A 24,916-nucleotide genomic window follows, 5' to 3' on the forward strand; every position below is an offset into this window, starting at 1 on the left:
GAAAGATAAGTCATAGAAGGCAGTCGGAGGCGACAGCGGGGTGATAGATAGTACAATAGGAGGGCCTCAGAACAAGTTCTCGTGTTTAAAATGTTGTCCGCTGTAAGAGCTAGGTGCCTCGGTTAGAAAAGGAGTTTCTCCTTCCATCAGCGTTTGATCTCGACGTTTGTCACGTGGATATATCTTGGCATCCAGGACTTCGTATGAGCATTGTGGTGCTCCTCACAGCATCTCATTCCACTCCATCACCGTCGAAGATTCATACCTAGAGGCTGACCACCAGAGCCGACAGTACATACTGAGCGAGCGATCAAGATATTCCGAAATATCTGCAACCGCACCGGATTCGAACGAAAAAATTCCATTTGAGGTAAATGCAACAGCCTAACGACGGATTTGATGGGTTGCAATATTATTCGAACGACCTAAGCATGCAAATGCAGGAAAAGAGCCCTGGGGTACCTTCTGATCCGATCGAAGAAAGCCGGCCCTCGCTGCCCCCTTCTGATGATAAGTCATAACCATCACAAATGTTGAACAGTGCCGTGGACCTCCAGTTACCTAACCTGCCTGCCATTTTGTTATCCTCGAACATAACCAGCGAATGCTTCCAAACAACAAATGCAATATCAAGGTCCAAATGAAAAGAGTGAATGCCACTGTCTGCCAACACACCCCTGCCAAACTCTTCGATCTGTTCCACACGAGTTTCTCTCCAACCCGAGCCCTTTCAAACAGCGCTGCTATTCTTTCTGTTCCTCCTTTTCTTCTGATTCTTCTGGCCTTTCAAATCCACTTGCGGCTTTTCCGGCGGGGACCCGCCCACTTTCCCGAGCATGGTACCATTTAGTCCCATTGCTTGAGGTTCATCCCCGGAAATTGATTCGGGGACCACCGAGCCATCGGCATCATCGACGAAAGTTTCTGCAGCGACAGGCTTGGTCTCTTCATCCATCACTGCCTCCGAGTCATCAGCCCAGTTCAGTCGATGGGTCATTGTTGCCTTCTCGGCTGTTCCGTTTATTCCGTCGACGACATTCTCCGCCTGAGCCGACTCTGTTGGCATATCGGTGACTCCGTTCGTGTTCAAGTCGTCATGTACACCATTAGCCTCTTTCGCCTCGTGGACTGTTTCCTGCTCATCCGTCGGCCCATTCACGTCATCCTGTTCACCAGCTGGATAACATTCCCACTCGGCATACGGGCACCCGTCACAACCGGCCGACTGGTGAGACACGCCCTGGTGATCGTGAAATCGACAAACCTTGGACAGATAGTCAGAGGTCCATTCCGAGTCTTTCACCGCTCTAGACACGCGGAAGCAGTCGTAGCCTAGGTCCGGGTTATTTTTAAACGTCTCTTCCCAGTCTTCTGGAACTCCTCCTTCGCCTTCGCCCTCGCCCTCACCCGGTGGTCGCACTATTTGACCCAAGGCCGCTCGGATCACTTCTCGCAGTGGACTTCCAGAGGCTGCGGCCTTGTAAATGTCATTTACAATTGAAGACTGTAGACGCCACTCGCCACTGGCGAGATTGGCCCGAATTTGGTCCGTCACCTGGTTGCTGAGAGCCGGAATCTGATATTGACAGGCAAAGATCCCAAGCCGGGCAACTTCTTCGAAAGTCGCGCCTTCTAGGATCCGTGGCTTGAGTGAGAAGGTCCACACCATAAAGTCTTTCATCGTCTGCGGCAGAGTGTCGAGAATCTCGACGCTCTTTTCCTGCTGCTTTAATATCTCGCGAAACCTCCGTGACCGTAGGCTGAGGAAATCTCGCGGGAAGGGGAATGCCTCGGTTGGTGTATCGCGCCCACCGACAACTAAGTCGACCCTCTCGCTTTGGTGCAATCTTTTTGCCGCGTTAGTATACAGAAAAATCGAGGACCAACGGGAATGCTGACTGCGCATAGATCTCCTTTTGTCTTTGATCCATGGCTAACCCCCAAATCGGCCAATTCGAGGGTCAGCAGGTGGGCGGGTTAGCATTTGCTATGGAGGGAGAGAAAAAAGTTGAGAGGGAACAAACCAAGTCGCGACAGAAATACCCATCACGCACACCGTCTATTGTTCTGGTGCAGAGCCTCAAGACCGCATTGACACTGACCCAGTTAATGGCGTCCTCCCTCAGTTGCTGTGTCGGCCACAATAGCGTGGCGTTATCTCAGTGGTTGGTTAGAGTGAGGCTGGGTCGCTTCATCGTGGAGGGGCTCGTATCAATCCTTGCAGCTGTCATGGCCACTCGCAATGAACGTTCAAATATGTGCAGAATGTTCTTTCCGCATTTCATGGTTTTGATAATCAAGTCTGTCAAATCCCCTTGACCCACCATTCCCGGAAGTATATTAGGGTCACTTCGCGAGACTCAAAACGTCCACCGAATGCTGCCGGACACCAGTTCCTACCGGACGCGGATTCGGTATCTCATGCATTCTTCTCTCTTACCAGCGTGCTCTGCCTGCAGTGGCAGGTTCCCGCGCGACCGGCGTGATATGCCCCCGTCTGGACCTGCTTCACCCAGCAGCAAATGACCCCAAGTCAAAAAGCGGGAGTCGAGGCATAATTGGCAAAAGATGAATGCAGCCAATGGCGCTTGGCAACGGGCATTCCAAATTCATGCCCAACGTATTCCGATATGTGAGTCGAGTCGAGTCGGTTTGTCTCACCTTCAAAGTCCTTGGTCTTTTTTCCCACATCTCCCTTCTGTGTATGGCTGTGATGGTCTGGGCCCAAGATGAGTCGAACGTGGCGTCCATTTGTGGTGCAAAATGACACAACGCAGCACCGCCTGTCCCGCTACACACGCGCGGGATGAAGAGGAATCTATGCGTTCTTCTGTTCCTTGTCTGGAGGTTCCAGAGAAGGTGTGAATGGCGGCTGCAAGGATTCCTAGTTTGGGGTAGTCAATGACGCATCTGTGTAACGCAAAACATCAGCCCACGCGGTGAGCCATAGACGACTACATCGCCGGTTGAAGCCCAAGGCAGCCAGATGTGTGGTGGCCTTGCATTTTTATCTAGGCTGCCGATGATACGACGAGTCTAGACTCGAGGAGAGAGATCGCGCCTCTAGCGTCGTGTGCGTCCAGCGGAACAGGCCAATTTACTGCAGTGGTTGCCTACCTCGTGGGATTTGTGCGTTGATACCGCAAACGAGAGACTGAAGCTGAAGATGCAGGGAAGATTAGGGAGGCACGCGAAAGGGAGAGGAGGAATATTCCCGCCACTCGAAAAGCTCTTGCTCATCTGAGCTGCGTCGTCATCCGATGAAGTCTCTCACTTGGCAGAAGACATACTGGAAGGCATCTATTTGGCTGCATCGTATTCAGAATCCGGACCGATCAGAGAGCCAAAGGAATCCTCTGCTCTTGAAGTAAGTATTACAGGATGATCAGACACGTCTTCCCCCCCCCCCCCCCAAACCACCAACAGACCATCTAGCAGGAAATTGCTTCCAAGCGTATTGAGAAGCAAGTAGAAGCTTGTGGTACATCGGCCGTAGATCATATCAGGAGTTACACAAGCAAAGCATTCTTCCAAGCAATTTCTTGCAAAATCCAAAACCCAATTCCGGCACGACCCTCGTCTTTGGTGGCTACACTGATTGCTCTATCTCTTGGATGTGATTAAATGAATTGAAACAAGAAGAATCAACCAGTCACTCCGTTCAATCATCGCATAACTACTCACTATGAGAGTCTTTGTTAGTACATGAGAAAATCAGCATTCAGGAGAGATAATCATCCGTACATTTTCATCGGCACCAAGCCCACCATTTTCATCCCATTCTCCAGCACCTGACATACACATTCGTAGAACGCGAACTTGGTCAAGACCTGCTGTGATCCCCCGGACTCTTCTTCTTCCTCTCGTTCCCAGACGGCAAACAGGGAGTCGCAAAGCTTGAACAGATACGTCAGGATGATCGAAGACTCGATATGATTGAATGACACCTTGACTATCCCCGGAAACTGGACGAGAAGGCGAAGGACATCAGCAAAGACTTCTTCTTCGAACAAGGAATAGTCCAGCTTCGCCAGTTCATCTCGATCTATCATCACACCCAGGAGCTTCGAGCGAAGTCTTAGATACCACTTCTGTAGACTCAATCCGGTGTGCCCGTACATCGCCCCCATTTTTTCGGTGTCGAAAGTAAACGCAGCCGCTCGTCTGATGGAAAGATCCTGGGTCATAAGGGCACACCCACCGAGGAAGTCCGAAATCTTGGACGAGTTGTCGCCCTGGAATTCAATCAATTCGTCTTGATGCTCCTTCAAAAGGTGTTGCATGCTATCTCGGCATTGATCGAGGATATCTCTCAGCAGGAGTCCGTTGCTGTTGGGTGGTTTCGATAATCCTTCAGCCTTGCCAAAGCTGACATGTTTAAGTCGCTCTGTCAGGTCAGAGCGACCCATCAATTCAAGAGCTTTGAAAAGTTGTAAGAAATGTGGAGTTTGATTCATCGAAACCACGTAGTACATCTTGTCAAAGTTGTGTTTTGTACTTCGATCCAGGACGGCCGCGATATCTCGGAGTAGATAACTTGTAGTGCCATTAGAAAAACGCAACACACCGGTCCGAAGGCCCTCTGCTCCATGCTTCTTGAAATCAATAATCCGAGCTCCTTTGCTCTCCTCATACACCCCTTTTTGGGTCAGAATTGCTTCCACCTCGGCAATCGTATCCGGGCTAACTTGCGATTCGCCCCCGGAATCGTCAAATTGGATATTCAGCCGCGCATAGACGTCGGTGTATTTTTCGACAGAGACGTCGTGAAATCGTTGCCACAGAGCAAGTGCATTCGGGTCTCTATCTTCCATTTTTTTGAAGAATTCGTCTCTCTCGGCCGCGATTGGTTCATGCACCGGATTGTCTGGATTCTCAGCTCGGGATTTCTTAGCCGCTTCCACTTCCGCTTTGAATTCCTTTTCAATTTCAACATAAACGTCCAGGAGATGTCTCAGCGGGTCAGTCTCGAAGAGTTCTTCCGAGCCAAATCTCGCCCAGCCCACAGCGAGGAGCCCGATATGCTTGCCCCAATCTCCGATATAATTCATTTTGTATACATCCCATCCCAGTGCTTCATGGATGGCGACGATATATGCACCAATCAGAGTGCTTCTCAGATGCATGCCGTTGAATTCGTTTCCCATGTTGGGTGACGAAAAGTCAACAATGATTTTCTTGCGCTTGCCCTCCGGAGAATCAAGCTCTCGATGCTCATCTGACCGGTCCGTACCATATAATTGCCCACGGTCAATAATGTAGGGCAAAAGGACTCGCGCAAGAGTAGTTGGGTTGAAAAACACTCGAAGCTGATTTCCATCTTCGAATGGATGGGCAAAAAGGGGCGAGGCTGGGAACTAGTTTTCCGATCGTAAAAGCGTCAGATGGATTGTGCTGTTGAGTCCGCAGCGGAATCAGGGCAATGGCTCACTCACTCTTTCTCTAAGGTCAGTCGCAAGATCACCTGGGGGAATGTCATGAAGTTGTAGCTTTGCCACGGCTACCACGAGGTCTCCGAGCTCGTTTGGCCAATGTATCGAACCGTAGGCTTCTTCCGATGAACACTTAGTGAGTTGACTGAGGTCATCAGCAAGATATGAAGCAAAAAGGTCCATAGGATTGTTTTGAATATCTGCCACTTTGAGAGACGGGGTCGGTCTCTCTATCCCTAGTCCCCCTAGAAGGCCCTGGAGACCGTTGGCAGTCCGGGTCGACATCCTGGCAGCAGTAATGGGCCCTGAAATGAAATGCACGGTTAACAAATTCAAGTGAGGCGAAGGGGAAAACGTTGATGAATATTGACGATTCTTTCCTTCGTATATCCCGGTAACAGTTCACCAAGGCCATTTGACAAATCATCTCATGACTCTTGTAGGTGGGGGTTGGGCATCAACCCCATGCCGAAGGGGGGAGTTCACACACAGCAACCGCCACTCATCTAGGAGAGGCATGGCGAATCCAACCACTATGTTGGCCCATCTATTTTGTTACCGTGGGTATACTGCCAACTCGATTGCGCCGCTTGCTGAGTCCAGTTTTCCTCAATACCTCCTTTGAGTATGCCAAACGGAAACTTCCAAAGTCTCCATGATCTGCCTGGGACAAATGGTCTGTGGCGATCCACGTTCGGTCGACCCAGTTTGATGGCTGACATGGTTCCTTTGACTCCGTTATCTCCCGTGCGTTGTCGAGTCACCTGTTAACCAATACTCAAGGTCCAAGCCGCGAAGGCCACGTTACAGTTTGGATACCAGAGCAAGATTTGGCGGAAGCTGACGCTGTGCCTACTATCGGTCAATAATAATAGTTCTCAGCCAGGACTGACTAGTCACGGCTCAGACCATTGTTTTGGAGGAGTCCACAAAGTAGCCAATACCGGCTCTCTCTGCTTTCTTGCTCAGAAAATCTGTTCATCCCCAAACTGGGTGTCAAACTGCTTATGCAACTTGAATGGAAAGAATGCACTCTGGCTCTCCAAACGAATGCAGGAGAACGCCCCTCTATATACCTACCTAAATAGTGTCCGTCAGCGCTGCAGTCTGTGTTGCAACCTGTCAATGGTGTTGTTGTTGCCGAGCGCTCACAACAGGTTCAACATTGGGCTTGTCCGGGGAGAAGGACGAGGCTGCCCGATGCTAAGCCAACCATGACGGGTCCTATGCAATCCACCAACCCATACATCCATCACATCGACCCCATTCACATCACAATCACCAACTTCTTCGCACTGACACCCTGTGCCAAAATATCAATGGCCTTCTGTACATCTTCCAGCCCCTTTCCCACGACCTCCGCTTGTGGCATACACTTGAAACGGCCTTCCTTCAACGCTTTCTCAAGCCACATCCAAATGGTCTTTCCGACCTCGTCCTTCTTGGTTGTTGTGCCAAAATTGGTCTTTACCTCTACTCCTCTCGTTCCCTTTGTTTCCGCACCCGGCATCACCGACACGATCAATTTCCTCCCTCTGCTTCGGGAAAGGACCTCACAGAGGACAGGCAGCGTCGCATCGGTTGAGATGGCATCATAGGCACCGATCACGTCTTTGCCATCCAGAGCTTTCACCATGTCGTCCACCACGCTCGGATCGTTCTGGTCAAAGCACTCACTGGCCCCGAGATTTCGGACCATATTATGATTCTTCTTACTAGCCACAGCCATAACCTCGTATCCAGCTTGTGTCGCAAGTTGGACGCCGCAAGAGCCCACGCTGCTACTCCCCCCCCATACAAGAAGCGTCTTCCCGTTCCCTGGCTTTCCTCCATGCTCGTCCGGCATGCTCAGGCCCAAAGTTTCACTCGCAAACAGACAGCTCGCCGCAGTGTTGACTCCCAATGACAGAACCACCGCGTCTTCATATTTCGTCTCCGCCGGTATTTTCGCAATGGACGGCATCTTCAACACCACGTACTTCTGGAATCCAGAACAACGGTAAACGCCGTTTTTAGTGTCGAGAGGGTTCGAAGAGCCAAACACTCTGTCCCCGATCTTGAATTGCCGCTTTTCAAAAGATGTGGACACGGGACCGACTTCTACGACCTCGCCAGCAACATCACAGCCTAAAATCGCGGGATAGTTTCCAGGAGGATGCCTAATTTCTGAATGACCACGTCGGCCGGATTTAGTGCCATCGCCGTGGTTTTGATGACGACCTCATCTATCCCGGCGTTGGTGTAATGTGCGTCATCCACAACCATTACCGGGGCTTGCTGGGCCTTGAGCCATGCAGCGGCGTTGTTGGCTGACGCAGACATATTTTGGCGCTGTCTTTTGTATCAGTATGGCGAGTGTTTGGTTAATCTAAAAATTGCTGAAGTTTTATGTGCCAGGGTGCCGTCGTGACCTATTGAATATAGGTCGCCGAGAGAGCCAGAGAAGTCTTTGGCCTTCCAAGCATGCCTTCGTGGAGCAACTATCAAACAATATATATTCTACCTTCTTGCAGCTTTCACGTGGCGATGGGCTTGATTGCGATGGAGACATCGGCTTTGAAGATGTTCTCCGACCGTCACAGGAATAAGTGCAAATCATCTTGCACTAAACGAGCCGGGGAAAGGTGTCCGGCCATGCTGAAACCTAAAATACGAGCGCAGGAAAGGCGTTGTCGTGGTAATGGACATTGAAATACGAGTTGAGGAAAAAGATCAACCACTCATATGATATGGGGTTCATATTCCCTCCCTTCTCCCTTTCCAAAAAAGCTAATGCATCAAATCTTCGTTATACGTACATCCTACCGAATCCTGGTTGCGATTCTTTATCGAAGCGTGGGAGATTGATACCTCCTCCTGTTACCTTCTCGTTCCATTGACTTCCACGTTCTGAGTTCAACATGATTCGTCGAGGAGAAAAAGCAGGAGAACACAAAAGATAAAGTACCATTCCTAAAAAGCTGATTGCAAAACTCGTTCTCACAAAAGGTCCAAAAGCTAGAGATATCGAAGGAATGATCTCCCTGTTCAGAGGCAAAATGACCACATAAAAAGTCGCCAGGAGCACATGCAGCTGTGAGGTTCGGTAGAATGAGCATTCGGTTGTATTTGGGGTCTCTTGGTCAGGGGGCTTTAAGCTCACCGTAATAAATCCCAACAGTCCTTTATTGTCCCTCTCCCACTGGCGCTGACGATGCTCCGCATTCACATGGACGTGCAGTTGAGCCTCGAGCTGTGAGATATGAATCCGTCAGCAATGACAACAGTACAACATCGACCGAGGCGACCGAAGAAGGTTCTTGAATGGAAGATACTCACACTTCGCCGAAGATTGTCGCAGCGCGTTGCCATGGAGTTGAGTGTCTGCAACAACAACTGTAACTCTCCGAAAGTTTCTTTTATTTCAGAAACCGACAGACGACCTTGATCGGGCTCGAAAAGCGCCTCAAGGTGGTCAGTGTCGTTCAACCAAAACTTTTCGCCTGCATCGACTGTCTTAGATAGGCATTCTGAAAGCCTGATTTGAAGATCCATGAATTCGGCGATCCAGGAGAGACAGGACTGGATATTTTGGGCGTGGTTGTCTGCTTCTTTGGAAGAAGAGCACTCCCTCGCTTTGGACAAAGTACGGTATTCGTTCTATTGACACTGTCAGTAGGTGAGAGTACTAAACGAGGGACGAATCGCGCCGTCACGTCCTATTAAAGGCACAGAGTCTGCACCACCGTTTCATCCATGTGGCGAAAACCGGCTTTCGGTCGATCAAAGGAAGGGACTGAAATCTCGTGACCTAGTCCAAGACGAAAAGATACATACCCGGATAAAGATGCGAATTCTTCGTAGCAGGTTGTTAACCACACGCTGCCACTCATTTTGAATCTGGCACAGCCGGACTCGGAACACCGTTAGGAAATAGTTGATGGGGTTCTCCAACGGTCTGTCTGTCGACAATTCGCCGCGGGCAAAGGGATCCACGAGTACCAGCTCGTCGCCTTGATTATCTAGGTAATAGAGTCCCACGGATTCTTTGTCTGGATCCCCATCGTCAAAGTACGCGTCGCAGAAAAAATAACCATCCCAACTCCACTTGTCGAATCCAGCGATTACGCATGACATCTGGGCCTCATAGAGGAAATCAAAAGGCGGAGAATTTGGAAGGCATCCCGGAAGGGCGTCATTCAGGAATGAGACGTTTCTTGTCTCCCTGAGTGGTTCTGTGCCTATGCAACGGTGATCTTTGTTAGGAATTGGCGAGCTTCTCCACACATAGTATGGTAGGTGGAAAGCTATTTGATAAGTCTGCAGTCCTTCGGACTATATTGACCGTGGATTAGGTCATGGCTTGCGTCAATGCGTTGAGTATTGCCAAATACTTACCGTAATTCTCATGCCAATGGAGGGCTCAAAGGACAAGTGCTTGTACAGTGCATCACGGAGGGGAAACGCTTGGTAATACGAGGCTGTCCTGATCAATGCGACGATGGTCCATCGATCCAAGTCCGTTATGTACCTAGAAATCTGTCAATGTCGAAGGCCAGCATATGATTTGGCGGAATTGGGGTGTGTATACACAAGACGCTGCTCGGCATCAATTTTCCTATAGTCACTGTCATCTGATGAGGATGTGCCATGTGATGATGACGCCGACAATGGCGATAATGGTCGTGATGCTGAAGGTCTACTTGTGGTATTCGTCGGCCCAGGAGAGGGAGCTGGATGTGTGGCTGATGACGGCGCTGTGGCTGGTGAGCCGGTTACCCCACATGCCCCATCGGCCTCTGGGCAGGTAACGGTGATGGAGGGAGAACTGGCACTGTTATTGGCAGAGAGACAGCGGGCAGCCGCAGCTCCTGGTCGGGCCGATCCAGGAGTCGACCGAATGCGCTAGGTTGGTCAGATCAACTCAGGCTCAGTTTGACAGACTTACGGGTTTCCGCAGCTCTCCGAGAAGGTCTACCGCCGTCAACGGGGCCAGAGGCTCCCTGGGGCATTCGATTCCCTTTTGAATACATCTTTCGATCAACAGAGCCACAAGACCGAGGCCCTTCTGTTTTCGCAGCGTTTGTAGGTTCGCTCCATCGCAGAACGCTTCGACCAAATCCGCCGAAGGTAGACAGATATCGATCTCATTAGAGCCTCGCATAAAGTCACGAACGAGATCGTCGTCTTCCTCTGGCTCGATTCTAGCCTCCTTATCCTCTTCTACCTTGGTCGCCGCTCGGGATTCGATGTATGGCTTGTTTTCAGTACTGGAGGGAGCTTGTCGCATTGCAAACCTCGAGTGCCAGTCGGTGGGACATGGGCGGAGGGAGGATCCTGTTGCTCGGGCGTATTCCGAGCCTCCTCCGTCTGTTTTGGCTTTCCCTTTATCCATTGTGATGTCGGCCGGTGCTCGAACCGTTATGGAGGGGGAAAACCTGTTAACAGGAACCTGGAAAAAAATTCTGGCAAGGGAGAGATGCTGAAAGACAAAATCATATTAGGGAAGATACAAATGCGGTCTGGGGAGTTGAGGCTGAATTCGGATATCAGTCCAGGTATCCATGAAGTAGGCGTTGGAAGGTCGTGGCTGGCTTTGGGAGTGTCCGGGAGCCTGAAATATGTTCCCTCATTGTTATACACTGTAGCCCAATCGCACAACAACGTCGCCCGTGCCTCGTGGTAAAATGCCTATGGTGCCAATGACACTAGTGGTACAGCTAAGGCAATTGGAGCTGAAGGACCATCATGAAACGAGCCGACGCCTTGCTTTCCTAAGTCGACCTATATATTCCTGTACGCCTTCTCTTATTTGACAACGCGTTCCACCTTGCACCTTGGACACCTATCATGGTTGCATTCCGGGCATGTCTGGATTTTCATCGCGATTGGGAACCGACCGCACTGGTCCTGTGTTTGCAATTAGCTTTGTCGGCCGCCCACAACGACAGGAGCCACGGATGCCTTACGCAACTCCAGCAGATAATGGTTGCCTTTTTCTTGGGTTGCTTCGGTGGAGGCTATTTGCGGTATCCCGGTCAGTATTCCAAGCTTTTCAGAGGACAGCTGCCCAAAATGATGCGCCTGTCATTTCTCCCTCTGCTTGAACCGGACTAGGTGGTGACTGACCATCTGAGGAAACTATGAAGAATGTGATTCGTTGGTCGTCGAAGCCCACGCTCTCCAATTGCGCCCCAGGCGCTTAGCCTGGACGTAATTGGACAGCGTGAGTGCTGGAGGCAGGGATGCTTCTCGTTTATAGCGTCAGTGATTGTTCAGCGATAGAAATCTGGAGGCAACCCACTCGAGACGAGGCCGAAAGCTTCGGACCCTCACGTATCAATGCCTTGAGTCATGTTTGCTTCGAGAATCAGCATGTTAGAAGCCAACTAGTCAAAGGAGAAGAGAGAAGTTACAAATAAGTTACTAGATAGGAAATGCCCCTGTACTGTATAATTCCAAATTTAGAAGCTAGTGCTACTGACGTGAAGTCTCTGCGGCAACCCCCTTCTTTTGCTACCAGTTTTCTATGTATTGAGGGGCTGAGATATCGTCTTGCCTCAGCACATTAAATCCTAGTCTGGACCAATGTATAAAGACCCTTGTCAATGCTAGAGATCTCGTCGTAGTGGTGTTATCGAGGTGGTAAGTGCAATATCACACGGCTACCAGCGCTGTCTCCCACTTCGGATGCACGTACCCAGGCTGCATCACGGAGATATCCCGTGTCCTACTCTTGCCTGCGAGTGAGCGAAGCTCTTCATTTAGCGTCGATTCAGAGGACGACAGGGGATTCTGGGGTTGAGCAAGGCTAGCTGCAGTCCAATAACAATTCCGACAGGAAGTTGAGGCTCGGAGCAGCGTCGGTGTGGATAGCCGACTGGCCATTATCGTTCCAACTTCCTTCGGATTGGTCGTGGCTTGCGGGCGACATTGCGTATACCGTGTTCACTGTTGGACGTGATGTCGAATCGGCGGGTATAACTTTTGTACATTCCGTTCGGATCATTACATAGTCAGGACGCTAGCAATATAAGTTCTTTGTCTTCTCGAATCGTTCCGCGGAGATTCTCCAATTGCTGATTTGAAGAAAGTCGCCTTCCAAGATGGTGGAGAACATCGGATTCTTGCATCATCGCTATGACAGACGTGTACCAACGCCCAAATACAACGGTCCTATTCCATGGAAGCCGGTTTGCCAGACGCCTGGTGGTGGGAAGTATCATGTCCGTTGCTCAGGAACTCGGTCCTAGACAGACTGCCAAGTCCACCGAGTTGACCACTCGTTGTTTGCGAATTCAGCTTCATGGGTCTCCATCATCTGAATCTTCTTCAATTTGTTTGTCTATCACCTTTCTCCATTCTTCCATCATGTTCTTCATGTCGCCGGGCGCCATACTCGCATCGACAACCTCCTTAGGTAGTTTATGGGCACTGTACTTCGTCGCCGCAAACTGATATGCTTCGGGGTCATCACGTTGCACCAATCGGAACTCAGGGTCGACAATGGTGTCCTCTTCTGGCTCTGGGATCTGCAACAATTCGAGCCAAGAGAACAATAAGGGGTCTGTTCTTGGAGCCCACGGGTTGATGTCTATCAGCCAAACTCGCTCATGCGGAGGAGGGATGTAAACATCGAAGACAAAGTTGTCGTCGGGGAAAGAAGACAGAAGCTTCAAAAAATCTTGAATTTTTGCTTTGAATGATTTTCTCAGCTCAAACAGAAATTCGAAATAGTTCATCTCCCGTTGGCTGATTGCGATGAGTTTCCTGTTCCGCACAAAGCAACGGAATTCCAAGGATGGGTTGAAATTGAATGATTTTCGAAGTGCCAGGTGGTAAGGAACTTCCGCTTGATCAACACAACCGTCGAATGTATGTTCGAGATCGTGGGTTATGAAATCGCTCGACTTTAGAAGAAGGTAGATGTCGTTGGGTGTTCGGCATTCCATATCGTTTGTTGTTGCAATCCAAGTAGCATCTTTCGGAGCAGACCAATTCAACTTGGGAATGACTTTGCCGCCGAGTTCATTAATGGTCGAGCGGATTCGTTCATGGACATCAGTCCAAGGCTCAGAGGGGTCTTCTTCCTCCTCATCCTCGAAGCCACTGTCTTCGTCGTTGGGGCTGTTTTCGGGAGGCAAGACAATTCCGTCAGCACGGAGATACTCTAAGAACGGTTGCGAGAGAAGGACCAGTCTAGCCTTGGGCGTGAGAGATCGGAAACGTGGTTGCCACGAATGGAAAGAGCAATTGAGGATATGTGACGCCGTCAAAGGCGGGAAGGGCAACTCTTTCAGAGGTTTGGGAGCGTCCTCAGACATGTTGGAAGATGTGTCTCGACTTGGAGCTGAGGAACTGAAGAAATTAAGTCTTATTGCGGAGGATCCAGAGTGTTCCAGATGGTTCACTGCCCATGTTCAGTTTGAGTCATCATACGGAGCAATGCACAGCCATGTGCGAATGTTCTGGTGCTTTGAGATTCCCCCCAGGGATAGCAGTTCGCTTTGCGGTCTGTGTTATTAGTTTGCAAAATGTTTGTAGTTGTTGTTGGACTTTGAGAATTGCCACTGACGGCCTTCAACGAGGCTATGGCTGAGAAGGTTCCTCCACGGACTGCCATCAAGTTTTGATCCAGGCTAGTCCCAATCAGGAGTATTGTGAAATGTCACGTGGATCTGATATCTTGTGGTTGTAGCGGCGGGAAGAGAATGTATGAACTAACTAAAACTATCTGCTGGGGGTGGCCGCTTTACTTATATATATTCCGTAAACGAATGTAGCTTAGCGTGAGACAGAATCCTTGGCAGAAATCCACAATCTCCCCTTTTTGAAGTTGCTTCCTCCTCAAAGGTACCCGGGCTGATGGTTCTTTGAATCAGGTCCGGATGGATGCTCGTCAATCCCCGCTGAACGCAAATGAATTTTGCACCATTCTCCTCTCATAGCACCTTCCATGAACGGTCACTGTGCCATTTCAGTCTTGACGACAGATATGTGCATGTTTCTTTTTGAAATCGCCCTTGCGCCGATATACCAATTGAAAGGTCCATTTCATTTCAGTCTACCTAACTCAATTTTCTACTAAGGAAAAAACAAAAGAGAGGGGGGGGAAGAAATTGCCGATATCTGACAAAATGAATTGCCCAGTCCACAATAGGATGTGAGATCTGTTGGCCAGTCACGTGATGCGTTGCCTTGGCAACGTCACGTGAGGCTGTTTGGCTTGGCAACTTGCGCCCTTTTTGTCTTGCTCTCTTAGATAGAAGAACCACAACACATTCCTTCTCTAGACCACAGTCTATCAAGATCCCTCCACTGTCCACCGAAAATCAAAATATTTTGGTAACCGCCAGACGAGATTATTCTGACATAGTCTACTTCTGGTGGCAGAGTCCGGGTTCAAAGGACAACGTGGATGAAGTGCGATACCTCCCCGTAGCATTATATCATGCAGCTACACGCGATATGGTTTCTGCTGTTCACGCAGTGTTGTATCTTCGTTGGGCGGCTCAGACAGATTCAGTAGACCATTTTACCCCAGGTGCTCTTTGCAACTACAAACCTAAACTAAAGGGTCTGACGCGGTACTGGAATATGTAGAATTTCAATACTTGGCTCGCCATTGCGGAAAATTTGTCTCTTCCTCACGTGGGTGGTGAAAATTTGTTCTCAGCGCATCAGTTTTTCGTCACGGGTAACAGAATTTTGCATGGGTTTTGCGGTGGCAGCCATTGGCCTCCTCAGCCAAGTCCTCCGCCGCTCACCTGCGCCGACTTGTTTCTCCCACCAATCCTCAACTGCTTCATCTCCACATCAGGTCCTGCAGAGAAAAAGAATTTTTGTGCCAAAGACCTGTCAACCAGTCCCTCAACACCCTCAACGCCCTCAACGAGCCTGCTGAGGTTTATATTCATTGCGACTCCGGTTTCCTGAAGAGCGGCTATCGCGTTCATGTGCTTCCCAAGCATCTTCACCTCTCAGGTAAAAATCCACCTTCCTCCAGCATGCCGATTGATACGCAGCTCCTCCCATTGTGACCCCAAAGAACGCTTCATCAGGGCGATTTTCTAGGCTTTGCTAACTCATGGTTCGATAGGATTATATCAGTGGTACCTATTGACTCTCCCTATTCGATCTCTTCACATTTCTAATGACAATGGCAGATCATTTGTGGAAGGCTCAAGCAAACTAGCGGTCTGGAAACACAGGACAGCCGTAACACTTCAAGATGTTTTCACGAGCTTTGAGACCGACAACTCTCGTGCCCAAGGCGGCCAGCGCCTTTTCGAGTGCCTCTGTGCGAGTCCGTTCCCTCGCCACGGTGTCAAACAATACACCACGACAGCAACAGCTCCGGCTACACAAGCAGTACCGACCCACCACTCCCCCCCTCGAAAGAGCTACGTTAACCATTCGAAACGGTCCAATTTTTCATGGAACGTCTTTCGGTGCTCGAAGCAACATTTCTGGCGAGGCCGTTTTCACAACTTCACTGGTTGGATATCCTGAGTCACTCACAGACCCCTCATACCGTGGCCAAATCTTGGTTTTCACTCAACCCCTCATTGGAAACTATGGGGTCCCCTCGAATGTTCGAGATGAGCATGGCCTTTTGAAATATTTTGAGAGTCCCAATATTCAGGCTGTGGGAGTGGTTGTCGCCGATGTTGCCGAGAAATACTCCCATTGGACTGCGGTAGAAAGCTTGAGCGAATGGTGTGCCAGAGAAGGTGTTCCCGCCATCACCGGTGTTGACACTCGAGCCATTGTCACCTATTTGCGAGAACGAGGTTCCAGTCTGGCCCGAATCACCATTGGAGAGGAGTATGACCAAGACGAGGACGAGGCATTCGTTGATCCCGAGCAAATCAATCTTGTGCGAAAGGTCAGCACCAAGGCACCATTCCATGTCAGTGCTGCCTCCCCAAGCGCCCATGTTGCTGTCATAGACTGCGGCGTCAAGGAAAACATCCTTCGCAGCCTTGTCAGTCGAGGTGCTAGCATCACTTGCTTCCCATTTGACTATCCAATCCACAAGGTCGCTCACCACTTTGACGGAGTCTTCATTTCCAACGGTCCCGGTGACCCAACCCACTGCCAGGACTCTGTCTACCATCTCCGCAAGTTGATGGAGACTTCTCAAATCCCCATCTTTGGTATCTGTCTTGGCCATCAGCTGTTGGCCCTCGCGGCTGGAGCCAGAACGGTCAAGCTCAAGTATGGCAACCGAGCACACAACATTCCAGCTCTCGACCTCACCACCGGAAAGTGCCATATCACTAGCCAGAACCACGGCTATGCCGTTGACGCTTCAACCTTGCCCAAGGATTGGAAGCCGTATTTCGTCAACTTAAATGATAACTCCAACGAAGGTCAGTAATCATTCTCGGTTCCTTATTTGTCAAGTTACAAGTGCGTACCAACATATTGCAGGTCTGATCCATGAATCTCGACCCATCTTCTCTACGCAGTTCCATCCTGAGGCCAAGGGAGGCCCTCTCGATTCTTCCTATTTGTTCGACATGTACCTGGATAATGTTCAGAAGTATAGACAGAGTCAATCGGCTTTCCAACCTCATCGGGACAGCAAGCCAAGTCCCTTGCTGGTGGATTTGTTGGCCAAGGAGCGCGTTGGTGTTGACCTGACTCAGGGCATCCGAAACATGATGACTGCGAATAACCAGGAACCCGAGCGAGTTTACGCTGCCGGTGCTGCGTAATGATATGAGGATATCGAATGGGAAATTGGTGCTTTTTGGGGGGGGGGAGAATGGTTGTCAAACTGGTCCTATGGTTTATTGATGCATGAAATGCTTTTTTGCCTTACCTTACTGGTACAACGATTCTTTCATCGAGGTGGGATTCCAGAATGCCAAATGATTGTACACCTTGCCGTCTTCTCTTGACCATCTCACTGTTGCTCCCTTTCCCTTTTTGCAACCGCGAATTTGAAAAATCTGGCCATTGTTGCGACTACCCGATTAGGAAAACAAATGAGTTGAGCCCGCTCAAACTCCCTTGCTATGATTCATTGACATGACGAAAAATATCTCTCCTAATATGAACAGGAAGGAAAAATAAAAACGCCGACGTAAACACTCCGCGGCTCTAAGTGGGTATAACTAAACGCCTATTCACCGGCTGCTCGGTTGCCAACTTTGCCCTTGACAAAGAACCCAATTACTCATCATCAGACGAACCTTCCGAATGCTGCCGGATTGAATCTGAACCATATTGCGCCTGAATCATGGGTCGAACATTGGTCTTCTTCCTCATGATCTTGGGGAACTTATAAAATCCAAAGCCATACGTGTTGCCGCCGGTACCGTATCCTCTTGTCACCTGCGACGAGTCGAGCATGCTCTTGATCCATGTGATGTAATCTGGATTGTCCTCGAGGACTCTACTCGCCAGACCGAGCGGAAAGAGCCAGAAGAGCGCCGAATCGCGACTACGTTTGACGTTGGCGAGCTGGAATTCAAAGGCGCGAGAAATTTCAATGGCCGGTTCGGTCAAAGAGCGCAATTCTCCGGGCAAGAAAAGTGGCGTCTGCGACAGGGTGATCGGCGACGGCGAGTCTTCCTCGGGAGATTTCATTGTCCAGAGCAAGCCCAACAGGCATAATAAGGTGGCGTTGTATAGGGCGATTTCTGCGGCTTTGGAAAACGAGGAAAACATGAGAACCTTTCGGACGACGCGAGATGGACTTAGAGGGAACTGGTCTGAAGGAAGCATTTCCGGATCCACCTCCCACGCGACATTGGGGTTGAGTTCCTCCCAGCTCCATCGCCAGTTGTAGGCCTTGGCGATCTGATACTCGATGCGCTGGATGAGGCTTTGCTTGAACTGATCCGAGGGTGATTGCTCCAGTTGGGATTGATCTTGGAGGAAGCCAGGAATGTAGACGAGGATATCGACAAGCTGATTTTGTGCGTTTTTATGGAAATCACTCCTCGCAGACCAGGGTTCGGTTAGCCAGGCTGGTTGCTCCAAAAAAGACCTGGTCTTGGTGATGAGGGACACGGTGATCTGCAGGAACGTCAGCGGCGACACGAGACACCCTAAGCCAATCAGGTGCGGAGGTGGCAGGGAAGATGGATTTCATACCAGTGTCGCCCTGCATGATTCAAAAGCCAATCTCAATGGATCAACGGCAAACCTCTGAGGGCCGCAGATTTGGATCAACTTCAGCAATCCTTGGATGTGAAAAGCCGAAGCTTGAGGGTCGGGCGTCGTAGACTGCTTCCTGGTAAGCTCGGCCTTTTTCTTGGTTTTGGTTTTGGTGTGGGGCCATCGAACAAACAAGACGGATGACATACGGAGTGCATCAGAAGGATCATGATAGGCACGATCAGGGCTTCACTACCCGGCGCCCCCACATTGGATAGGCGAGACGAGAGTGCTCGAACCGTCTTGTCATAGTGGACGGCTCCGCTTACTTCTATATCGGGTTGATGGTGGTGCTTTCCGAAAATGCTGAGAGAAAATGCTCGACATGCCTCTAAAGATAAAGCATCAATCTTGCCTTCGGCGGACATTTGGAGCCAGGGAGTGCCATAGCTGCTCCACACGAAATTGTCAAAGAGGTAGGAGAATTGGATGTTGTCCTTGAATGCCACCAAGCTCATATCCGGGGGAACGGTGTCTTGCTGGTTGTCATTGGAGCGAAGCACCAACCTGCTCGGGACTCCGGGTTTTGCGGCAGGAGGGGGAGTTTTGCTGGTCTTTGTGGGTGCTGGAGCATTGGGATCTGATTGTGCGGCAAAGGTATGGAAACGCAACTCGAGCTTCTTTTCGTAGCCTCCGCAGGTATAGCCGGCCTTTTCGCACCGCTTACAGGTTGGCCTAGATTCATCTGGGACGCCACGGATGTGAGTCATTGGCGCATTGAAACCCCCCTGCCCGGTGCACAAGAGGGAAGGCTTGACTACTTACCACACTTGACTCTCCTCTTCAAGCAGGTATGGCAACCTTTACTGCGTCCGGGAACTCCAACCATGTTGAACCCGACCCTGACTTTGATTGCAATTGAAACAGAAAAGCGACTTACGCCTCCATCGCGTCCATTCCTACCCCAAAAGGGATGAGTATAGATTTATACTCAAGGCAATGTGTAACTCACCCCTTGGCTGTTTGCGGGTTTTTGTCATGGTGCTCCCTCCTGCGCGTACCTTTTTGGCCAGTATTTGCTTTGGCGCATGCGTGGGTGATCAGCCGCAGAGACACTTTAAGCAATAGCTCTACTTTCCCCCGTGCCAGTATCTGCAGCTGTTCACCAGCCTCAACGGCCCAGGGATCTCTTGGCATCCCATCGGTTTTGCAAATTCCAATCGACGGTCCAAGGCCGGTGGCCAGCCCCGTGCGGTGGGGAGGCTCTCACCCGCCCAAGCCCGACCACGCGGGAGCGCCGATCACGCTCGAGCTCCAGCCGTTGTGGCTGTTTCAGAGAAGTCTCGTTGCCAGTCAAAGTGGTTTTCCAGGGATGGGGGCCAGCATGGGAATTGGCAAGAAGGGGATCCTGGACGGCTGAGTGACAAAGGGGCGTGAGAGGTCAGCAACAGAGACAAGGTCGTCGAATGCTTCCGTTTTGGGAATGGCGCAGGCCTTGGCGGCCGTGAGGCTGAGTTGTTATTTTTTTTTCTCAAATATCCCACTGCCCAGCTTCGTCTGCATCCACTTTCCACTTTCATCCCATGTCGCCGGGATAAGTCAATGCTGCGCTTAATCAAATTTTCCGAGACCGTCAAGCATCCCGCAAGGCTCAGGGCCAGGTCATATCCACGACCCGATTGAACGGTTTCCTCGCGCTCACGGCCCCCAAACTTTGTCGCTGTGACTTAACCGAGGGGAGCTTGCAACGGCACTACTTTTATAGTGTTCAAGTAGCGACCGAGCATTCGTTCATCAGACTTTCCAGGATCTTTGTTGAGCAATAGACAATGACAATTTTGATCGTACAGGTTCCCCACAATATTGCAGATTGTGAATACGAGGGAGCGTCTCGTTCAAAGAGCGTGTTGGAGCCTCATCCTCGTTCGGTATAGACCTGGTACTTGACTCGCGCGATGCCTAATAGCGGAACCGAACCTAACCAGGCCGGGTTATGACTGCACTTCATCGCACATCTCCTGAACCCACAGCCCTGCGTGAAATCAAATTCCCACCCCGGCACCTTGAACATACGTACTAGACCTTGGAACGGTCTGAACCCGCGAGATTGAGCAGACTCGCGAGGTATGGCAGCAATGTCCGAGATCACCTATTCGAGCACCAATGGCCTTGATGAAACCGATGAGTTGACACCGTCCCGTTTGAGTCGCCAGAAGGGACGGCATATAAGAGGGAAAATTCGTTCAATATCAAGACGACTTCGTTGACGCGTTGTTCATTATCCTTTGTACTTGGTATCTGCTGTCCCTCTTTCCCCTCCCGAATCTCCAGAAAAATACAATTTTAAACAATAAACAGCGTAATGCATTTCGTCAGGTCCATTGGCATGGGCGCCGCCATTGCCTGTGGCCTGGAATCAGTTCCAGGCTCTTGCATCTGTCCGGCAGCCAATGCCTCAGCGCTTCAACAATCATACTACCCCAATACCGCGAACTGTGCTGAATTCATGATCCCGGTGACGTTCGAGTCCGAGAATCCCGTCTTTGCCTTCCCAAAGTGGGACGACGACTATGCCCTCGAGGACTTCCTGGCCGTGGCCACAACCCGACCCAGTGCCATGCTCGGCTCGCTTGTGACAGGAACGAAGACAGAGAAATTCACAAGACAGATCGCCGCATCATTCTGCACCCCCAAGAATCCCGACGGCAAGGAAAAGAACGTCATCCTGGCCACCCATGGAATCGGACAGGCTCGATCTCATTGGTGCGTCATTGACCATGCACAAAAGCAAGATAACCATCTTAATATGTCTCGAGCAGGAACTCTCCATATCGACCATCAGACTACAACTTTGTTCAACACGCCATCTCCAAAGGGTATTCCGTCTTCTTCTATGACCGTCTCGGCACCGGTTTCTCTGAGAAGTAAGTGCGCCCATGTCCTTTGATCTGCAGCACTCCTCTGTCTTGATCTCCGCCCGGCCCTTCACCTAACAAGCTTCACCAGAGTCTCGGGCTACGAGAACCAACTCAGCAACCAAGTGGCACTCCTGCAATCACTCACCTCAATTGTGAAATCCGGCGAATACACTCCGGGAATCGGCAAGCCGAACAAATTGGCCGTGATGGGCTTCTCCTTTGGCTCATACGTGACGCACACGGCCATCGCAGGAAAGCCGGATATTGCCGACGCCGCAATCCTAACAGCCATCGGCCTCAACCTCACCGGCGTCAATGCCAACGGTCTCGTCCGCTCTTTCGTGCCCCGAATCGCCGCTCAACAAGACGGTCTGCGTTTCGGCGAGCTTGACAACGGATACCTGACATGGGTCGACAAATTTGCGCAGATCAACACGTGAGTTTTTGCGCGATTCGCTGCGTGACCACAAGAACCAAAAGACTTACGGATTGATGTGACACAGATACTTCAAGAAACCCTTCTACGACATCCCAACTGCCGACTTCGCGGAAGCCAACAAGGAAGCTTTTGCCATTGCGGAATTCCTGACCATCCTGAACGGAAACAACGGAAGTCTGGATGCTAGCGGATTTACGGGATCAGTCCTGGTACGTTTTCCTGCTGACGTTTATTTTGCAAACACTACGTCCGTTCATTTTGGAATTCGCTCCCCCCCCGCCAATCAAAATCTTAAAATGACTGTCGCTTCAAAACTAAACTAATTCATCAATAACGCAGGCCATCAGCGGTATCGAAGACTACATCGTCTGCGACGGATACTGTCCAGGTATCTTCGACGAGCCAGCAAGCACGTATTACCGAAACGCAAAGCCGTTCGTACCCTATCTGCACCCCAACTCCTCCCATAACTTCAACTTCCACCACAACGCCACTGGTGCGTATCAAGTCATCACCGACTTCTTGGACGAGAACTTGAAGTAAGAGATTTCCTGCGGGGTGGCCTTGGGGACCTGGGGGAATCCGACGCGTGAAAAGATTGGAGAGCACGGAGAGGAGGGAGAACTTGCATAGGGAAGGGAAGACATGATGAGTAATGAATGGGTAATTCATCAGTTCTGTTAGAAGAAGAGGTGGCGGTGAACATGTACTGGACAGTGCACCTTGCATAAGGGATATACATACTGCAGAGAACTGAGGGCATAAGAGCGCAAACTACATTTAGAAATTCTATTTGATGTTCTCGTGATGATGGCGTATGCATTGCATAGGAGATGCCGTCTAGAAAGAACTCCTTTTGGCGAAGTGGAGTACAAAGTTTCTATTACATGTCTGCCCAATTGGGCTGGATGTGTCTGAGCATGACTACGGTGCACAAAGGCAATCCCGGATTAAATTGGAGTGGATCGTCGAGCAATCTCTTCCGTGAATCGTGCATCTGCGAATATATTATTGCTTGGTCAGTCGCTTCGTCATCCAATTCGATCTAACCGAGAGCATGACAGAGACGCAGGACGGTTGGCTCGGGGAGATTGATATCAATCATCTCAGGTTTGACTAGTATGTTGTCTGATCCATGCATGGAAACGCCAGGTATTAAAATGGAGTGTGACATGTCGTCTTTCTCATCAAAAAGACCTGCCCACATCGTTTGATAACATAAATTGGGAGGATGGAGTACGCATAGATAGCAGTATATCTCAAGTGAAACGTTTGATGGTAGTCAGGTCAAGGGAGCAGCAAGCGCCACAAGCTGCATGTCTAGGCTTGAAATTCCCGAGCACGCCTCCAGTACTCATGCCTAGATTTGTCGAGCATGAGAGCGCTCTCCGTACCCACACAGAGGAGAGACCTCGTGCTTTGGAGATGAGACAACGCTACAGTACAAGCGGCCTCGGCATATGATGAAGGCCACCATCGAGGACCCCGGTTCTCCGTAGGACTCGTGAGTGTGGTAGCCTCGTCGAGTTAAGCATTCTCGGTTGGGGTTGTTAGGGCTTTGCCGATTGTGACTCCTGGAGTCCATTTTCTGTTTGTGGTATGAATGACGGGTCCATGCCGCTGTGAGTCCAAGACCAATCCACGACTGGTTTAGGTATTTCAAGTGGAATCAAAGGTCCAGTGGTGGTGATGGCGGCGGTGGTATGTCAAGGGTTTAATGCGATATCAAGGGTAAGCGAGACTTCTCGAATTGGGTCTGTGATCCTTCCTAAGGAAGATGCTCCTGCACCGTTTTGTGTCACAAGTTAGCATTAGAGCTAGGTGGCATGGAGCAGAGGCCACCCTCCGTCCCATGCCGAATCGGAGTCCCTCTGTTTACCTTCTAGAGTTCTTGTTTCGCCTTCCTTATGTGCATCACTTGATGAGTTGCCGTCGGTTGCTCTTGGGAAGTACGTCTTCCTCCAGAAGGAAGGCGCTCTAAGAATGATAAGAGGGCTGATTCTGCACTGGGTTCGATGGCGCCGTATATGGTTCGTCACTGGTCAGTATACCATGGCTGGTCGAAAATAGAGAGTCCAACACGGAGGCGACTGGCTCAATTCCAAGGAAAGCGAGGTTGGGAAGCCCCAGGTCTGGGTTTGGATTCGAGCGGCCTTTTAAGGATTTCCCTTCGAAAGGAATAGGGTGATCCACGGCAATAATCCCTATTAGTTATCATTGAAGCAGTTCAGCACTGTACAGACACGTGAAACTGGGATCGGTGATCAGCATTCCATATGCGAGGACGCCTGCTTTCACGTGGATGAAGGCGATATAGCCGGATCAGAGATGCAGATCTGAATAACTCGAGGATGGACGAGGTATTGATCAGTGTGAATTTCATGTTGGAACAAGAGAGACGGTAATCCCTCTTCGCCATGGCGACTTGCTTCTCTCTTTCTCACAACTGAGGGGATAAGGAGGGTCGAGTCAGGTCGCAAGAAGTATCCCCTACTGGACGATTTTGGACACGGGCCTATTCGGCCGGATATCCGGAGCATGGGTGATTGGGCGGGAAGTCCTGACGCTAACAATGACAGATTCCCTAGCGAATGATGGACTCCTCGGTTCCGCAGCAGGGGTGGAGTGAAAAGATTGGAATACGGGCGAAGAAACAAGGGATACGAGCCTGATTGACGTTGTCGATGAAGGGTTGACGTCCGTCTGGTTGGTGCAAAAGGAGACGAGGAGGAATAGTGAGGACTCTCGACTGTAAACGGTGGTCACAGAAGGAAATCAATTCTCTGGCAAGGCGCAGACCGAGGGCCGGTCACAAAGCCAAAAGGCAAACTTGAAGGTTGTCGTCAATGTCACCAGGCCGAGAAGTCTCTTCCATCCCTAGCAGCATCATCATTTGGCACCCATCAGGGATACCGTGAGATGCAAAATATCTTCCCTGCCTTCTCTGAATCTCCTTTCACCCCAAAACTCAAACACCCTCTCCAAACGCCATCTTTGCTACTAGTTCGGCTTCACCCTTGCATCCGTGCTCCCCA

At 50.3% G+C, this 24,916-nt stretch overlaps 7 protein-coding genes across 7 annotated transcripts; 2 read left to right on the forward strand and 5 right to left on the reverse strand.

Moving 5' to 3' along the window:
* Positions 1–730: 730 nt before the first annotated feature.
* Positions 731–1,931, reverse strand: Z518_00944 (uncharacterized protein; the record flags this gene model as incomplete). Its single annotated transcript, XM_013421545.1, has 2 exons — positions 731–1,847; positions 1,900–1,931. 2 exons carry the CDS (start codon positions 1,929–1,931, stop codon positions 731–733), a joined length of 1,149 nt encoding a protein of 382 aa, XP_013276999.1.
* Positions 1,932–3,734: 1,803 nt separating this feature from the next.
* Z518_00945 (arginine-tRNA ligase) lies at positions 3,735–5,717 on the reverse strand (the record flags this gene model as incomplete). The annotated part of the gene is made up of 2 exons (XM_013421546.1): positions 3,735–5,357; positions 5,436–5,717. The coding sequence occupies 2 exons, from the start codon at positions 5,715–5,717 to the stop codon at positions 3,735–3,737; spliced, it is 1,905 nt and encodes a 634-aa protein (XP_013277000.1).
* A 982-nt stretch (positions 5,718–6,699) lies between these two features.
* Positions 6,700–10,806, reverse strand: Z518_00946 (uncharacterized protein; the record flags this gene model as incomplete). Its single annotated transcript, XM_013421547.1, has 8 exons — positions 6,700–7,539; positions 7,608–7,763; positions 8,575–8,664; positions 8,751–9,071; positions 9,249–9,746; positions 9,810–9,942; positions 10,003–10,316; positions 10,360–10,806. 8 exons carry the CDS (start codon positions 10,804–10,806, stop codon positions 6,700–6,702), a joined length of 2,799 nt encoding a protein of 932 aa, XP_013277001.1.
* A 1,909-nt stretch (positions 10,807–12,715) lies between these two features.
* Positions 12,716–13,735, reverse strand: Z518_00947 (uncharacterized protein; the record flags this gene model as incomplete). Its single annotated transcript, XM_013421548.1, has 1 exon — positions 12,716–13,735. The coding sequence occupies one exon, from the start codon at positions 13,733–13,735 to the stop codon at positions 12,716–12,718; it is 1,020 nt and encodes a 339-aa protein (XP_013277002.1).
* A 1,907-nt stretch (positions 13,736–15,642) lies between these two features.
* On the forward strand, positions 15,643–17,134 carry Z518_00948 (carbamoyl-phosphate synthase arginine-specific small chain; the record flags this gene model as incomplete). The annotated part of the gene is made up of 2 exons (XM_013421549.1): positions 15,643–16,786; positions 16,848–17,134. 2 exons carry the CDS (start codon positions 15,643–15,645, stop codon positions 17,132–17,134), a joined length of 1,431 nt encoding a protein of 476 aa, XP_013277003.1.
* A 460-nt stretch (positions 17,135–17,594) lies between these two features.
* Positions 17,595–19,294, reverse strand: Z518_00949 (uncharacterized protein; the record flags this gene model as incomplete). The annotated part of the gene is made up of 3 exons (XM_013421550.1): positions 17,595–18,443; positions 18,522–18,653; positions 18,734–19,294. 3 exons carry the CDS (start codon positions 19,292–19,294, stop codon positions 17,595–17,597), a joined length of 1,542 nt encoding a protein of 513 aa, XP_013277004.1.
* Positions 19,295–20,886: 1,592 nt separating this feature from the next.
* On the forward strand, positions 20,887–22,424 carry Z518_00950 (uncharacterized protein; the record flags this gene model as incomplete). The annotated part of the gene is made up of 5 exons (XM_013421551.1): positions 20,887–21,287; positions 21,344–21,448; positions 21,531–21,878; positions 21,946–22,090; positions 22,221–22,424. The coding sequence occupies 5 exons, from the start codon at positions 20,887–20,889 to the stop codon at positions 22,422–22,424; spliced, it is 1,203 nt and encodes a 400-aa protein (XP_013277005.1).
* Between the last annotated feature and the right edge of the window lie 2,492 nt (positions 22,425–24,916).

The sequence above is a fragment of the Rhinocladiella mackenziei genome (assembly GCF_000835555.1).
Source record: "Rhinocladiella mackenziei CBS 650.93 unplaced genomic scaffold supercont1.1, whole genome shotgun sequence".
In the NCBI taxonomy this organism is placed as follows: domain Eukaryota; kingdom Fungi; phylum Ascomycota; class Eurotiomycetes; order Chaetothyriales; family Herpotrichiellaceae; genus Rhinocladiella; species Rhinocladiella mackenziei.